Genomic DNA, 17,179 nt, shown 5'->3' on the forward strand with positions numbered 1-17,179 from the left:
GACCCACCTTACTCCCCACACCCTGCTCCACATCCTCCTTATGCTCATGCTTCACATCTTCCTCCTCTTTCTTTTCTTCTCTGCTCCTTCTTCTCTCTTTCTCCTTCTGTCTTCCAATCTCTGCCCATCCTCTCTCCTCTCTCCTCTCTCCTTAAGGACAGAACCACACACACCCTGATCACTCCACAAATCCCTCTCCCCTCTCAGCAGCAGCAACCGGTTGGTTGCTGGGCCATCCGAAAGTTCACATATCTGCCTCTGTTAATAAGAAATGCACGTGGGCACCTCATAGTCAGGACCAGAGCCCCCACACCTCATAGGGCCCAGAACCCCCACACCTCATAGTCAGGGCCCAGAACCCCCACACCTCATAGTCAGGACCCAGAACCCCCACACCTCATAGTCAGGACCAGAGCCCCCACACCTCATAGGGCCCAGAACCCCCACACCTCATAGTCAGGGCCCAGAACCCCCACACCTCATAGTCAGGACCCAGAACCCCCATACCTCATAGTCAGGACCAGAGCCCCCACACCTCATAGTCAGGACCAGAGCCCCCACACCTCATAGGGCCCAGAACCCCCACACCTCATAGTCAGGACCAGAGCCCCCACACCTCATAGTCAGGGCCCAGAACCCCCACACCTCATAGTCAGGGCCCAGAACCCCCACACCTCATAGTCAGGACCCAGAACCCCCATACCTCATAGTCAGGACCAGAGCCCCCACACCTCATAGTCAGGACCAGAGCCCCCACACCTCATAGTCAGGGCCTAGAGCCCCCACACCTCATAGTCAGGGTCCAGAACCCCCACACCTCATAGTCAGGACCAGAGCCCCCACACCTCATAGTCAGGCCCCCATCCTCCCTCATCACTAGTTTCTGTTCTGACCTCAGACAACTCCCTGCCTCAGTTTCCCCATCTCTGCAAGCCCCCTCCATATTGCTCCCAGGTCAACCCTCTGCTCTCTGCAGCCGAGGTGCTGGTCCCCACATTGCTGTCCTTCTCTTCCTGCTCTTGCTGACTGCCTTCATCAGCCCAGTCCTAGGCTTTCCTGGGGTCAGAGACTCGGGGAACCTCTGAGGAATCCATTTCCAGGCACTGGAGAGTATGCCTCTGTATTTGTTATTTTTTCGCTGCTATGACAAAATGCCTGACAGATGCAATGTAAGGAAAGAAAGGTTGGTTTGGCTCAGGGTGTGAAGGTGCAGTGCAGCATGGCAGGGAAGGCATGGAGGCAGGAGTGTGGGCGCTGGTCACATGGCACCCACAGTCAGGAAGCAGAGAGAGAGGAACGCCGATGCTCAGCTCACTTTCTCCTGTTTGTTCAGTCTGGGACCGCAGCTCCTAGAATGGTTCTGCCTACCCCGCAATTAACCAAATCTAAAAACTCCAAAGGCACGTCTCCTGGGTATTCTAGCTTCTGTCAAGTTGCCAATATTCTCTATCATCGTCTTCAAGTGACTCAGAGGACCCCACCCTAGGACAGAGCTTGAAGCAGCCAGGACTCCCTCCTACACCATGTTCTAAGGAGTCACAGCTCCTGAGTGAGACCAGAGAGGCAGCACACTGCATCTGGATCACCTGCTTCCATTGATGGCGTGATCTCAAGAGGACAGAAAAACCCAGGGTGATTCTACAAGCTAGAGCCTAGTGCAGGGCCAGGGAGAGGCCAGCAGCCTCCAGAGAGCTTGTCCAGCATCATGGCCAACTCTAGCTTCCCAACCCATGCTGTGAGTGGTTCTGTGGAGTAGTCCTGTAAGGCCGGTAAGACGGGCCTGCAGCTGGAGAGACTAGACTGTGACCCAGGAAAGGACTTTCCAGTCATAGGGAGGAGAGGGGGCTGCTCCAGGAGGGTGCCACACAGCCAAGGGCCTGAAAGAGAAGGCAGGCGACCCAGGCTCTGTGTGGGGGATGGAAGTAAAGGGCCGCTCTGGGAGGGTGCGTGAAGCTGTGAAGTGAGTGAAGGGTTCTGAGCGAGGACAGAGGCCCAGGAGTCCTTCATTCCCATCGTGTTAACTAAGCCACCCAGAGTCCCTTGATCACCCTGCTCCATGTCTCTCTGGATCTCCTGTTGTCCCTACCTGCCTGGGCCATTTTTCTACCAGTTCTGATGGCTCCCAGAAGGAAGACCCACCCTGCCCTTCTTTCCCTTACTTCTGCCTCCCTTCCTCTCTTAAGTCAGGTTTCTATGCTGTGATAAACACCATGACCAAAAGCAACTTGGGGAGGAAAGGGCTCACTTCCTCGTACAGCTGGTAGTCCATCATGAAGGGGAGGCAGGAGCCGACGCAGAGGCCATGGAGGAGCACTGCTCACTGTTTGCTCCTCACAGCTTGCTCAGCATGCCTTCCTATAGTCCCTTGACCACCTGCCCGAGGATGATACCACACCCATTGGGAGCTGGGCCCTCCCACATCCATCATCAATCAAGACCATGCCCCACAGCCTCACTCACACTGGTGGGGACACTTTATCAGCTGAGGTTCCCTCTTCCCGATGAACAGACAGCTTGTGTCATTTTCACAGAAAGCTAGCCAGTACCCTGTTCTACCCTCCTGTCAGCGTCCACTACACTGTCTCTGGGACTCCTCCAACGCCTCAGCTCACACCTTATGGTCAGGGAGCTCCTGAAGTCTCCAGCAAGAATTTGCCCTCAGGGTTCCATCTCCCCCAGTCCTCACTGGGGGACAGGGAGCAGGGGCAGTGGGCTGGTGCTGGGGAGGGTAAAGAGGTGTATGGAGGGCTGAGTGCGCAGAGAACAAAGGAGAGAGGAAAGAGACAGGCCGTTAGAGGGAGCTGGTAAGTGGTTATATGGACGGGGCAGCGTGAGTCCTGGGCCAGCTCAAAAACAAAGGGTACCATAGGGGTGGACTGGTTAACAATGGAGAGCCAGCTCGGTGAGTGGAAAGACAGCTGAAGGGAGTGAACAGAGAGACAGCTCGGTGATGGAGAGACAGCTGAAGGGAGTGAACAGAGAGACGGCTCGGTGAGTGGGTGGGGAGACAGGTGAGTGGGTGGGGAGACAGGTGAGTGGGTGGGGAGACAGGTGAGTGGGTGAGGAGACAGGTGAGTGGGTGGGTTGTTTAGCAGATAAACAGTTGATGAATGGATGTCTGGATGGTAGCTGAATAGATGGCTAAGTTGTCATGAGTTGGGAGGTCAATAAATGGATAAATGGCCAGGCATGGTGGCTCACACCTATAATCCCAGTATGCAGAAGACTGAGGTATGCTAGCTGTGAACTGGAAGGCAGCCAGGGATACATAGTGAGTTCTAGGCCAGCCTGGTTACAGTGTGAGACTGACTGAAAATCCACCCAAGCATGCATAATGTGCATACACAAATAGACAGATTTCTAGTGGACGGGTAAATGAACAGGTGTACAGACAGACAAGAAGCTTGTCTACACCTTTTGTCCAACTTTCTGACACTGTGACACCATGTTGTTACTGATCAAGCTCATGCTGGAGAATCTTGAAATACAGTTACCAAAAATATGACCAGAAAAAAAAAATCTCCTAACATTTTAAACAAGTTTACCATTTTGTGTTGGACTGCATCCATGGCTATTCTCAGCCACATGTAGCCAGCCACAGGCTGAGGACTGGACATGCCCAGAGTCACTGGGATCTGTAGCCAGAAGATGTACAGAAGGTACATTGACAGATGGATAATTTGAATTACCAGCTTGGCCCAAAGTGCCCAAGGATATAAAGTCAAGATCACAGGAAAACCCACTGTGTACGTCTCAAGAGCCTGATTGGGAGCTGACAGTGATGAAGTGTGTCTGTCCCCACAACCAGAGGTTGGGCAGCGAGGAACCCGCCACCCCTGAACCTCCCTTCGCTCCCCGCAGGTCGGCTGCAAGGCAGCTGTGGTCTTCTTCCAGTATTGCATCATGGCCAACTTCTTCTGGCTGCTGGTGGAGGGCCTCTACCTACACACCCTGCTGGCCGTCTCCTTCTTCTCCGAACGGAAGTACTTCTGGGGGTACATACTCATCGGCTGGGGTATGGTACCAGGGAGGGGGACAGGCTGGGAAAGCTCACTGGGTGGTGGGAGGGTGCAACCCTAGCCTGCTTATTGCTCCACCAATAGTGATGAATGTCCCCAGAATGTGTGACCTGGGGGTAGCCCACCTCCTAACCTCCCACAGCTACTCTATGGCACAGAGCCTGAACAAAAACATCCATTTCCAACTTCTGACCCTGACACGAAGGGCCACTGCTAATCTATAAGGGCTTAAAATCAGAAAAAAAAAAAACTGTCTAAGTGGTCACAGACCCTCAGACATACAGCCTCAGTAACTCTTGGAGGGTCTTTACTCAGTGAATAACCTGTGCCACTGTAGGTAGCAGCCCTAAACGCCTGCCCTTTTCTCTCCCTCCCTCTCTCTGGTTCCTTCTCCAAACCCTCTCCCTGTGTTCTCTGCCCATTTCCTTCTCTTCCATTCTTCTTTGGCCCTCACAGGGGTGCCCAGTGTATTCATCATGGTATGGACCATTGTCAGGATCCATTTTGAAGATTTTGGGTGAGCTGTTGTCCCATCCTCTCCCTCTGGCTGCTGTCATTTGGGGGCAGAGTCCCTGGGAATGATGATACTTGCCCAGACAGACCACAGCACCAAGTCCAAAGCAAGAGGCTGGAGGGAGATGTGGGTAGCAGACTCTGGGGGATGGCTGACTTTCAAGCTGAGGACTTCTCCTCCCAAACCTCTGTGCTCTCTCTCTTCAGGTGCTGGGACACCATCCACTCCTCATTGTGGTGGATCATAAAGGCTCCCATCCTCACCTCCATCTTGGTAAGCCCTCCTCTCCTCACTGATCCCAGAGTATACAGCTAACCACAGAACACATAGGAAATGAGTGTTTAGGTCAGGAAGGAACCTCAGGTTTCCATCACCTTCCCATGCTTCCAGCTCTCTCTCTAGAGCAGGTAAGTTGGAGGCCAGGTCCTCAGGAGAGTCCCCAGATGATTTTCTTCAAAGGGAGGAGCTGCTAAGAGGTACTATGGAGGGGTGGCAGAACACTGGGGAAGGCAACCCACCCCTAGCTTGCTCTAAGTGACCAACATTGGGGGTCCCTCACTCAATAGGTGAACTTCATCTTGTTTATTTGCATCATCCGAATCCTGGTTCAGAAACTACGGCCTCCCGACATTGGGAAGAATGACAGAAGCCCATACTCGTAAGTGTGGACCCAGCACGCCAGCTCCAAACTTCCATCCTGGATCCTCAGATTATCCGCTACACCTCACCCCACACCTCTAGAATTACCCAAAACCAGACATCATTCTTATCCATGGCCAGGCTCAGCAGCATCCACTGCCTGTCACCAGGCAGCCCTCCCTCTGCACCCCACATCTGCTGTTTTCATACTCACCCAGTGTCCTTGAAGTCCAAACCTACTGCCCCCCAGGGAGCTTGATGGGGATGAAAAACCTGTGCCTTCTTCAAACTGAGCTGTGCTCAATCCCTGACCTGTACCTGGTAGAGAAGGAGGATACAATAGATGTCCAGCAGGTGATGCTCCAGGGAGCTCCCATTCCACCATGAGGCAGCCATGTTCCGTACTCCCCATTGATAATAATCGTACTTTCAGATTTCATACCAGGCACCAGCCAAGAGGTCTCCATGCATCAGCCCCTGTCACACTCAGAGTCCACTGTAAAATGCTCCCCACTTTGAACAAAAGACAGATGCATACCTCCTCGCCCTCCAAGGTTTGGGGTCTATGGGCAGGAAGAGAAGAGGTGTTTACTTTCCTTGTGTCTGTAACAAAGTACCTGACAAGCAATTCCAGGAAGGAAAGGTCTATTTTTGCTCATAGTTCAAGGGTGCCATCCATCATGGCAGCTGGTCCCATGGCATCCACAGTCTTGAAACAGAGAGGTGAATGCTGGTGCTCAGCTCACTCTCCCCTTTTTATTCCGTCTGGGACCCCAGCCATGGAATGGTGCCACCCACAGTCAGGGTGAGTCTTCCCACCTCAACTCCATCCAGAAAGCCCCTCTCAGATATGTCCAAAGGTTTGTCTCCTCCATGATTCTAAATTCCGTTACGTTGACAGTTGGTGTTAACCATCACAGGGAGCCACAGTGTCCGTGGGACAGATATTGAGTTCATTGTCTGGAAAGAGGAAGTCCATTCCCTGTGCTGGGTACTGGGGAGATCAACAAGTTCCTACGGGAATCGGAGCTTACAGGAAGGGAAAGAAACACAAAACACGGCCAGGGCACCTATGCAGAGGCCCATGGGACCTTCATTTTACTGTGGCAATGAAGGACGGAGGACCATCATGCAGGCCAGATAAGCCTGGAAGTCCCACAGGGGCCATCCAGTCCTGGGATCCTAGGTGTCCTTAGACTGGCCTCTGTTAGGGGAATCTCAGCGGTGGTTGGAAGACTCCCTGCTAGAGTCACGAGCTGCTGGATTTGGTATTCTATTCTGGAACACTGCAACTGTCAGGCCTGAGACTGAGGCTTCCTCCCGTTCCTGGTGTGACAGCATTCTGTACCCAGCAGGCTGTGTGGGCAGAACATCACTCTCCTTTCCAGAAGGAAATTTGTGGGGCTTGCCCACTGCCGTCCTGCACACACTGGTGTTCTTTACCTCAGCAGCCTTGTTTTCCAAAAGTCCAGCTGCAATGGGCTAATATTGGGGACAGAACCCAAACTGACCGTGGCCAGGTCTGAATGGGAGAGAGGGAAAGGAACAGCTGTCACAGACAGAAGGGGGAGCTGGAGCTGGCAATTCCTAAGGAGGGGCTGTCAGTTCCCACTCTTCAATTTAAAGAAAGCCTCCATCTGTCAGCCTCCGAATGTGGGATGGGTTCATGGCCAAAGAGGTGTGGCTGGGAGCCAGGCCCAATAAGGAGGGGAAGGACCAGGGTGCATCTGTACAGAGCTTGGGGTGGGATCCCAGGACTAAGGCAAGAGAGACAGGGGCACCCCATCCCACCCACATTCCCCTGGACCTATTCTCTGCCAGGACTCAGGAAAACATGGCCCTCACTTCCTAGACCAGCTGTCAGGTCAGTTGAGTGTACACAGTGGAGGGACAGATGAGTGCCTAGAGGGAATGCTGGCCCTGCTGGCACCGGGGTGGCAGAAAAACAAGCTAGTTCTTGGGAGCAGGACTCTGTACTGATGTGGTGAGTGGAGGAGGGATGCAGGATCAGGGAAATAGGCAACTCCCAGAGACAGGGTCACAGCAGAGGAACAGGGGCCACAAGTCTGCCCTTATGCCTGATGACCAGGCATAAAGCTGAGTGCTCATCACCCTCCTGCACCCGGGGCACATGGGATCAGCCTTTGGGCTGGGAAGACTTCATTCCTCAGAGTTCTCGTTCCCAAAAGGAGCCAGTGTCCGTGGATATACCCAAAGCACTTACGAGGAGAAAGCATCTCTGATGTGGCTATGCTGGGCATGCGTTTACCCTCACTCTTCAGGCAGGGGAGACTGACCAGGAGGAGGGAGACTGGGAAATCCTGCCTCTTACAACTACATCCTCAGTGGGCTTCCTCCAGAAGAAAGAGCATGGAGGGAGTTTAATTCTCTCATGTGCTTCCCCCAGGCAAGGAGGTAGGGGACAAGAAAGCAGGAACATTGACAGAGGACAGGAATAGATGTGGGCAAAACATGGGGGTAGAGAAACCATTGTCCATCCTCACACAGTCTGGCCATCTGGTGGGCCACACCCATCTCCACATGTAGCTACACATGCCCACAGCTGCCTCTCCTGTCCCCAGGAGGCTGGCTAAGTCCACGCTTCTGCTGATCCCCCTGTTTGGAGTCCACTACGTCATGTTTGCCTTCTTCCCTGACAACTTCAAGGCCGAGGTGAAAATGGTCTTCGAACTTGTTGTGGGGTCTTTCCAGGTATGAATGTGGGATCAGGGAACTCATCTGGGGCTGTGGTGGGCCCTGGATGGGGGTTCCAGTTTTTCCCTTGTCATAAGTGCTGGTTAAACGCTGGTTAAACGTTCAGTATCTCCCTTAATCAGGGGACTAAAGGGGCTGTGGGGAACCAGGGATGGGTTGGGTGGGGCTGGGAGTGCCTAGGGTCTTGCCTCACCTCTCCTGTCCCCTTCCTTCTCAGGGTTTTGTGGTGGCCATCCTCTATTGTTTCCTCAATGGCGAGGTAAGCACCTCCCAGATGTTGGTGGCCCGGGACCAGAACTCCCAGGCTCAGGGTGTACAAACCTTGTTGGGATCATTGAGAGCAAGGATAGATTAAAGCCTGCCTCTCTCAAGAGTAGTTCTCAGTTGCCTAGGGCCTCACTTTAAGATATACTGTGGGGACACAGCCTGCACTGACATCCCCTGGGTGGGGTTAGGAGCCAGGCTCCTGTGCGCATCCGAGGTGCAGACTACTTCCAGCTAGGCGCGTGTGGGCTGAAATGGGGTAAGTCATCAAGGGAAGGTGCAGCTGCAGCCATAAAACTGCGCTCAAGTGGGTGCCTGGATGAAGAATCGGGGTACACTCTCCAGGCAGCACCCCTCGGCCTCCCTGTACTACATTTAGTGCCCATCTTCATCCCACCTTCCCTCTCTCCCTGACGCCCAACCCTGTCCCAACTCTGCTCGTCTCTCAGGATAACATCCACACCTCTTCATTTAAGCTAGGGAACATGTAAGGCTAGCTTAACAAGGCTGCCCTGGAACTCCACAGTATGGGGGCTAACCACCCTTTCCGTCCTAGGTGCAGGCGGAGCTGCGCCGGAAGTGGCGGCGTTGGCACCTGCAGGGTGTCCTGTGCTGGAGCTCCAAATCCCAGCACCCGTGGGGAGGCAGCAACGGCGCCACGTGCAGCACGCAGGTGTCCATGCTGACCCGCGTCAGCCCCAGCGCGCGCCGCTCCTCCAGCTTCCAAGCCGAGGTCTCCCTAGTGTGACCGCCAGAGGCCGCCAGGCCCCTTCGCACCCTCCCCAGGCCGGCCCGGGAGCAGAGGTCTGCAGCAGCGCCGCTAGCTCCAACCTTTGGTCTGGACACATTCCTTTGCTGCAGCCAGGACCGGGTCCGTGGAAGCTAGAGAGCAAGGAGGTCCAACCCTGGAAAATGTGGAGAGGAACCGGCATCAGACTCCGCCTCCAAAGGCTCCTCTGCCAGTCATGCGCACAAAATCAGCATACACCTCCTGGAGAGCAACGGTCCTCAAAGCTTTGAGACTCAGGGCAAAATGGTTCTGCCCTGTTTGTGCCTAGAATTCCACTGTGGCCCTCAAGTCGCTTTGGGTCAAGCGTTGCCAGTGAGACCCCTCTCTGAGGATGCAGTCCCCTCCCCGAGTGTCCTGCTTTTATCTGCCAGCTCCTCCCGTGGGTGAGTTCCTCTACCTCAGGCAGATATGGTTGTGACCTGGAGTTTCAGTTTGGGGACCACAGCTGTGTTGTGATCCTCGCTCAGGAAGGAACTGTCCCAGTGTCGGTCTATTCTCAGACCTGGGAGCTCAGGGACCTACCTTTGGGAAGGGAGCAGACAGCCCCAGCCAGTGCTCACCAAGGGGCTTTGTCTATAGGACCAGTCACACCAGCCTTATGCACAACCAAAGCAATAGTGAGCTGCCCACCCTGGGTGCTCGTCTACATGCCAATTACCACAGCAAGGGTCAGAGACATGAACATGCAGGCCCCTTGATCCTGAGGTCACAAATAGGAAACTGAGTCTCAGAGAGAACAAGTATCTTTTCCTGTCGCTAATGCCAACATAAAGACTACTTTTTTTTTTTTTTTTTTTTTTTTGAGACAGGGTTTCTCTGTGTAGTTTTGGTGCCTGTCCTGGATCTCGCTCTGTAGACCAGGCTGGCCTCGAACTCACAGAGATCCACCTGGCTCTGCCTCCCGAGTGCTGGGATTAAAGGCGTGCACCACCACCGCCCGGCTTTAAAGACTACCTTTTTACATATTGTGACCTGCTGGATTCTCTTGGAGTTGTATTACCAGAAATATTACCCTCATCCCCCAGTTGCTGTGCCTCCTTAGAGAGTGGCAGAGTGTGTCATTGACATTAAAGACGAGGGGGGGTGTCAAGGCATCTTATGCCTCCCTCTACCCTTGCAGCCACGCAGCTTCTAACCCAAGCTGGTGTCAGCAGGTCCCCTCAGAACTGCACCTTGCTTGTATTACAATAAATATTGGCTTTAACAGGCTTAGTTCCCCTGGCTGGTGTGGGTCTCCTGCTTCCTCTAAGCACGTGTGCCACCCCCTTTTCCAATGAGAGATGGAGTTACCACCCTTCTAACTTTGGACAGGAGCCCTACATTTCCATGTGAGGGCTTATCCCCCAGAGCCTTTGACTCACACCTGGGTGTGAAGAGGTTGTAACGGCTCCCTTGTGACCCTCACCCCCTAAATCCAGCTGGAAGGAGACTGATTCTGCTTCGGAGCAACTCAAAACATCCAATAGAACAGTCAGAAACAGCAAGGTTTCACACTCATTCCTGAAAACACAGCAAACAGAGAATCCAATAACCAGGTCACTGTTGCCTAGGAGCCAACCAAGAGGATTAGATCAGGGCAGATGTCCCAGCGCAAGTCAGTGAGGGGAGGCTGTGTAACTAACAGAAAGGTTTAGACACAGCCGTGTGGCAAAGCAGATGACATCAGCCGGTCAGAGAGACGTAGCTGCCGAGGGTTTGTAAACGCACCTCTGTGGTTCCACTTTGTAAACATGTGGTGTTGTCTTGCTGGACAAGCCAGACATGGATGCCAGGCTGGTGCAGAGAGGCCGGGATGGGCTAGCAAAGGCTCAGATATACCTGCAAGGCCCCTTCAAAGGCTGATGCCACTCAGTGCCATCCCAGGACATATCAGAAATGCCTCCTGAGCTATGTGAAGGCCAGAAGGGACCCCATGCCTAAATGAATGGGCCCTAAATCTCCCCAGTGTCTTGTGGCACAGGGTAAATCATGGAGCCCTGGGAGGGGAGCAGGTACCATCCAAGAGGATAAAGAGTGAGTAAAAGTAAGACTCAAGGTGTGCTCAAGACAGGAAGGGCAGAGTTGGGGCACCGCTCAAAGAAGGTGAGATGCTCAGTGGAGGGTGTTCTGGGATAAAGAGAGGCTGGAAGCCTTGGTTCAGGAGCTAAGAAAACTTGTGCCGATATCCTGGGTTAATGACACCCGTGGGGCAGGGGTGACTCCAGGCAGGGCTATCCCAGTCCCTTCTTCCTCTGCCAATACACAGGTCGCTCTCTGGTCCTGCTAGGGACCTGTCAAACCAGGCCAACTCATCTCTAGCGCCGTCTGGTGGACACTTCAAAGACTTTACCAACTTTGTCCACCTTCGGGCTTAATAGAGTCAAGGTTTCTCACAGGCAGGCAACTGACACAGAAACAGCTCTGTTCTGAGCTCCCAAGAGTGAGATAGAGGGTGTGGTGAGGATCATACCCAGGCCAGCTTGTGTGGAGCTCCCCTAAGATCAAACCACTGGCCCATGTGAGTCCTGCCTTGACCCAAAAGAACCTAATGAAACCCATACTCTGGTGGCTCCTTAAAACTGAAGCCTACTCACAGTCTCCAAGGGCAAAGGCCAGTTAACTCAGGTGGGTAAGGACAGGGAGCCATACCATCTGAACCCAGAGAGACTCCATCTGATCTCTGGGAAAGGCCTGATTGCTGGTAGTCTTCCCACTCTGGGACACAGCCTGTCCAAGGAGGCTGATTTACCTGCTAGCAGAACGTCACTGAGGTGTCTGAGGCTATGAGAGGCCTTAGGATCCCAAGGAAACGTGTTTAGGTGTCAGGGACACCTGAATCCAGCCCAGTCGATGTTGGGGTGCTTGCCAGTAGAGACAAAGAGAAGGTCTATCAGATGAGGTCGAGAGATGGTGGGGGGTTGATGCAGAGAAGGACCCAGGGTGTATGTCTGGAAAGGATGCTAGGCCATCAACAGGAAAGTGAGGAGGTCAGTTGGGGAGACAGTGGCCTGGTGTGGGACATGTTGACTGTAATGTCTGCAGGGTGTCTGAGGAGAGACCCTCTAAGGCTATTGGAAATATGACCTAAAGGGACAGAAGGTGGGAAGACCAAGGCAGCCCCTTGGAAGAAACAGTGAGTGGAAGGGTAAGTCCCCAGGCACTCCCACAGGGTGTGCTGGGCACAGTGGGGTGAGGACTGTGACTCAGCCCCTCCATCCTAGCTGCCATGCAAGGCCTTGTTTTAATGAGCAGTGGCGAGCTTCCCTCCCCCCATGTGGGAACAGGAACGGCTCTTATCTCTCTGGGGGAAGGGGAAGGAGTGGAACCACAGCTGGCAGTCATTAAACACCCTGCTCCAGCCAGGATGGCCAAGATATTAATAGCCCCGGAGTCTATGACTCTGAAGACACAGACTCCCAGGAAAAGGAACAGAGTAACCTCAGCAGGCCAGAGGGATGCGTCAGGAGGCCATCTTGGCAATGCCCCAGCCTCCACACAAGACAGATGGGACAGCCAAAATCCAGAGAAGGGAAGTCACTGTAGAGGATGGTGTTGAACCCAGCTCTCCAAATCCCATAGCCATGCCTCAGATATTCTGTATATTGTCAGAGATGGGATCGTTTGGGTGTGCCCTACTTGGAGACATAAGAAGAGTCAAGCCAGCCAGCAATCCTGATTCTGTCTTGATATATTGTTCATCTTGTATTTTTGCATTAATTTTGATATTTTAAAATACTGCATTAAACTATTACTTACTTTGATTCCTGAGCTGCTGTTTTGTTTACCTGCTTAGATCCCATACTCTCAGCAACCTCCTCCCTCATGTCACCCTAGTCCTTGTCTCAATCCCAGGAGTCCCAGCATCCCTGAGTTCCAGGATGCCACAGTGGAAGAAACACTGAAGAGCTCCAGGCTGTCCTCTGTTTTCCACAAAGGACTTCGCCAGGGTGATGGCAGAGAGCTGTGACAGCCCCAGGGCTAACCCAGGGCTCTTGTCAGTGTACAGCCCGGTGTTCCCACTGCTCTCCTCAGTGTGTTGGCTTTTCTTCTCAGCCACTGTCTGTAGGATGCCTGTCAACGCCCCAGGGCCTACCCTCAGAAGCCCATCCATGGGAACGAAGGATATGCCTTATCGGGAAACATAATTCATTTAGGACTTACCTTCTGCAGACCCCAAGGATGAGGAAGATAGATCATGAGGCCATCTTGACAATGCCCCAGCCTCCACACAGGACAGGAAGGATCGTGAATGTCAAGAGAAGGGATTCAACTTAACACAAACTAGAGACACCTGGGAGGAGAGAACCTCAATTGAGGAATTGCCTCTGTCAGACTGGCCTACAGGCATGTATGCCTGTGGGGCGTTTCTTGATTGTTAACTGATGGGGGAGGGTCTAGCCCACTGTGGGTAGTGCCACCCTGGGCAGGTGGGCCTGGGTTATACACAGAGGCTTGCTGCACAGACACAGGGAACAAGCCAGTAAGCATCATTCCCCGTGGTCTCTGTTTCAGTTCCTGCCTCCAGGTTCCTGCCTGAGTTCTTGCCCTGGCTTCCCTCACCTTCACTCAAATCCTCTTCTATTCAATCTGTAGCTTCATGTGTCCCTGAAGGCTGCCTAGGAATTGGGGGAGGCACTGAAACGGGGCTCCTGTGTCAGTGGCCAGTGGGGGCCACACTCCTCTTTTATCAGTTCTCATCCCTTCCCTGCCCAGCTGTTCTACAGTACCTCCTCTGGGGATGGAAGGCCTTTTCTCCAGCTCTTCCTGGGACGGAAGAAAGCAGCGGCTTGCAGGAGTCGGGGGTTCGAATCCCAGCTCTCTGATGCCTTCACATTGTCCTTTCACATTCATTCCACAGAGTTTCTTTCCCTCCCCCCTAACCCCCCCCCCCCCGTTTTTCAAGACAGGGTTTCTCTGTGTAGCTTGGCACCTTTCCTGGAACTCACTCTGTGTAGCCCAGGCTGGCCTCGAACTCACGGAGATCCGCCTGGCTCTGCCTCCCAAGTATTGGGATTAAAGGCGTGTGCCACCACCACCCGGCTCGGCAGAGTTTCTTATTAACTGTTTCCTCGTTGCCGTAACAGATCAAGAGCAACCTAGGGAAGACAGTATGTTGGCATGTCATGGCATGAGGGGATACAGTTCATCATGGCGGGGAGGTCACAGGAGGAAGCGTTCAGTGCAGCAGGAGTCAAAGCAGGTGTCCCCAGTCAGGAAGCAGAGAGAGGTGAATACCGGTGTTCAATACGCTTTCTCCTTTTTACTCAGCCTGAGACCCCAGCCCATGGGATGGAGACACCCACATTCAGGGTGGACTCCCCATCTTAGTTAAGCCTTTCTGGAAATGTCCTCACAGGCATACCCAATGGCATGTCTTCTAGGTAATTCCAAATACAGCCGTTGCCATGAAGAACAACCATTCCATTTGCTCCGCACTCACCCGGTGCAAATCTAAGACACTGAGGGTGGAGGTGAGGCTAGGACCATCCCAGGAGTGATAACAGTGGAGATAAATGAGGATGGTCCCAGAGGAAAGAAACAGGTTGGGAAGCCAGAGTCAGGACTTTGTGGCCAGGTAGGGTACTTCCCAAGGCCTTCCCTAGGCACTGATGCAAGAAATGGGCAGGCTCTTCCCCCTTCCTGATAAGCAGTGTGTTTCATGGTCACGTAATTCAGAACAGGGGCCCAGATACCTCAAGATCAAGTCAGACTTTCCAGTCCCCTTCCTCAGTAGAAGCAGCCTGAACCATGTCTGGGGGAAGAGGCGGGGGTAAGGTAGGGCTTGGGGTCTCAGAGTGGTCTTCTTCACAGGCATTCGGGTGCATTCCTAGAAAAAGGATGGGGCTCTTTCTGAAGCCCCCCCTTGCATTAGCAACTGAGAGCCACAACTCCATAGTATATGTAGACCAAGAGGTCCCCCCCACCCCCGCCGCCCAACTCAACGTCCTCTGTGCCAAGTGACAGAGAACGGGCAGCTCTTGAAAAGACTAATATTTACTCTTCAAACGGGAGCTGGCATGGGTTGTTTCCTGTGGCTGGCGTCTGGTTCACCCGAGGATGGACACAACAGGCAGCACTCCGGGAGACAAACAGACGTCCTCTCAGATACCAGCAATGAGACAGGACAATGCCTGTGAGGTGGGGACAGCGTGTTCTGAGGCCCACTTGCACCCAGCCCCTCGGCTTGCACACCTCCAGGACAGTGAGCTCCCGGCCTTTGTGAGGCCTGCTGGACGGTCCCGTGAGAAAGTTCACTCTGACTGGCCCCACGTTCCTTGCCTCTGGCCCTTGTGCGGATCCCTGGGGCCTTGGAAATGCGCCTGGAACAAGCCCCCAGGGCCAGGGTGGTCCCGGTCTGCTTCACCAAACCCCCACCACCCTGGCTTCACTTCCCCAGGCGCACACTCTGGGCTCAGGCTATTTCTGGGGTGGGAGGGAAGGCTGGCTTTGGGGCACCTCTGTCCCCCTGCAGCTGTTCCTCGTCCTCATGAGAGCCTTTCGGCAGAGTGCCTCCTGTGGGAAAGCCTCAGCCAGGAAACTACCTCAGGCAGCCTGGATCTGGGGAGGACAGTCCCTGGGGGGGTCAGACTGGTGCCCAACTCTTCTTCTCCCTTTCATTCTGCTCCCACTTTCCCCATCCCTCGTGGCCCCCAGAAACACACCCTTACCACTCCAGCTGCTAGCCTTCGCTTTGGCTCCTCCCTGGTCCCAGAAGCAGCCATGGACACTCTTTCCATTGTTTTGACACAGGGTCTCATGTAGCTGGGCTTGAACCCCCATATACCAAGGATTACCTTGAACTTCTGATCCTCCTGCCTCCCATTCCTGAGTGCTGGGACCACAGTCTTGAGTCACCATACCTGGCTTATGTGGTGTTGGGGATTGAACCTGGGGCCTCATAAGTACTAGTCATTCTCTCTACCAACTTAGCCACAGCCCAGGCCTACCCATAAGGTGGTGTCTCCCTGTTATTTTAATGTGTGCCCACGGTTCTAACAGTCATTTCTTCTGTTGCTTACTCATGAGCCTTTCAGACCTTGTCTTCAGTTTTTTGGCTTTTGTTTCTTAAATCAGGGTTGCAATTTCTTGCTGATCCACACAAATTGCTCCTATGCCAATCCTTACCACTTCCAGCTCTGTGACCAAGCCCTCCCATTCTTTTCACTTTTTCCAGGATCTCTTGTCATCAAACTTTTTTAAAATATGTACTTACTTATTTTCCTATCTGTGGGGATTTTCTGTGCATGTGTGTTTGTGCACCGCATGCATACCTGGTGCTTGCAGAGGCCAGAAGGCATCAGATCCCCTGTAACTGGAGTTAGAGCCAACTGTGAGCTGCCATGTGAATGCTAGTAACCAAACCCAGGTCCTCTGGAAGAGCAGCCAGTGTCCCGAACTGCTGAACCGTCTCTCCAGCCCCAAACCTGCCAATCTTTTTAATAGGTGTGCCTATGACTTTAAGTAAAGTATCTTCCCCCTCAGATCAGAAGGTCTTCTCTTTGGTGCTCAGCAAACTCCACACACTTTGCCTTGTCCGTCCATCTGACCCTCTGTCTGAGACCTGGTTCACAGCTCTGCCAGGCCCTTCTCCTTAGTCTTTCCTCCTCTGGTGCTGGGCAAGCATGGTTGGCAGCTGTAATCAGGCCCCCTGCAAGGGTAGGACTCCAGGAAAAGGCAGAGACTCAGCAGCCCAACCTCTCCCCCAGTCCTCCTGGCACAGAAGAAGCATCTTCACGGTCCAAGGCTGCTATTATTTTTGAGTACTACCAGATGGGGACAGCCCTCCCTTTCCAGGCCAGGGGATAGATCTTTGGGATGTTCTCTGACTGGCTCTCTAGACCAGGGCTCAACTTCCACACCTGAGCAACAGGACTTGTCTACCTTCAAATCCCAAAATCCAGCAACTAAAATGCATATTTTGGAAAATGGCTTTGGCTTCCAATGGCTGGGACTCAGGACAGACAAAGGAGGGACGCTGGGAACAAACACTCCTAACAGCTCGGGAGGCTGGTCCAAAGAGGCTGCATCAAACCCCTTCCTGGGGATTTTGTTCCAAAGCAGCAGCAGACAAAGGATAGCGTCCCCAAGTTGGGACGAGGTGATGTGGCTGGCTCCTGCGCCTCCTGGTGGCCACTCACAGAAGCCCAGAACTCACACAGCAGGGTGAAGCTCCAGAGCCTGCAGGCTGCCCAACCCATAGAGCAGTCCACTCCTGCTACTTTGGTTAGAGACCTGTTCTGAAGTCCTCAGACTTGTTCA

The 17,179-nt window shown here is 53.4% G+C and overlaps 1 protein-coding gene across 3 annotated transcripts in view; it reads left to right on the top strand.

Moving 5' to 3' along the window:
• Window positions 1-12,681, top strand: part of Vipr1 (vasoactive intestinal peptide receptor 1) — a 30,111-nt gene extending 17,430 nt beyond the window's left edge. For 2 of the 3 annotated variants that reach the window (XM_052724744.1, XM_052724754.1), the window contains exons 7-13: window positions 3,862-4,015; window positions 4,476-4,536; window positions 4,740-4,806; window positions 5,100-5,191; window positions 7,755-7,884; window positions 8,105-8,146; window positions 8,708-12,681. In XM_052724744.1, the coding sequence (XP_052580704.1) occupies window positions 3,862-4,015; window positions 4,476-4,536; window positions 4,740-4,806; window positions 5,100-5,191; window positions 7,755-7,884; window positions 8,105-8,146; window positions 8,708-8,899 (738 nt within the window). In that variant the 3' untranslated portion in view covers window positions 8,900-12,681. The remainder of the gene's footprint in view (window positions 1-3,861; window positions 4,016-4,475; window positions 4,537-4,739; window positions 4,807-5,099; window positions 5,192-7,754; window positions 7,885-8,104; window positions 8,147-8,707) is intronic. The other variant, XM_052724763.1, reaches the window with a different exon arrangement.
• Window positions 12,682-17,179: the final 4,498 nt, after the last annotated feature.

This window comes from Peromyscus californicus, unplaced genomic scaffold (assembly GCF_007827085.1).
Source record: "Peromyscus californicus insignis strain IS unplaced genomic scaffold, ASM782708v3 Scaffold_11__1_contigs__length_118956290, whole genome shotgun sequence".
Lineage (NCBI taxonomy): Eukaryota > Metazoa > Chordata > Mammalia > Rodentia > Cricetidae > Peromyscus > Peromyscus californicus.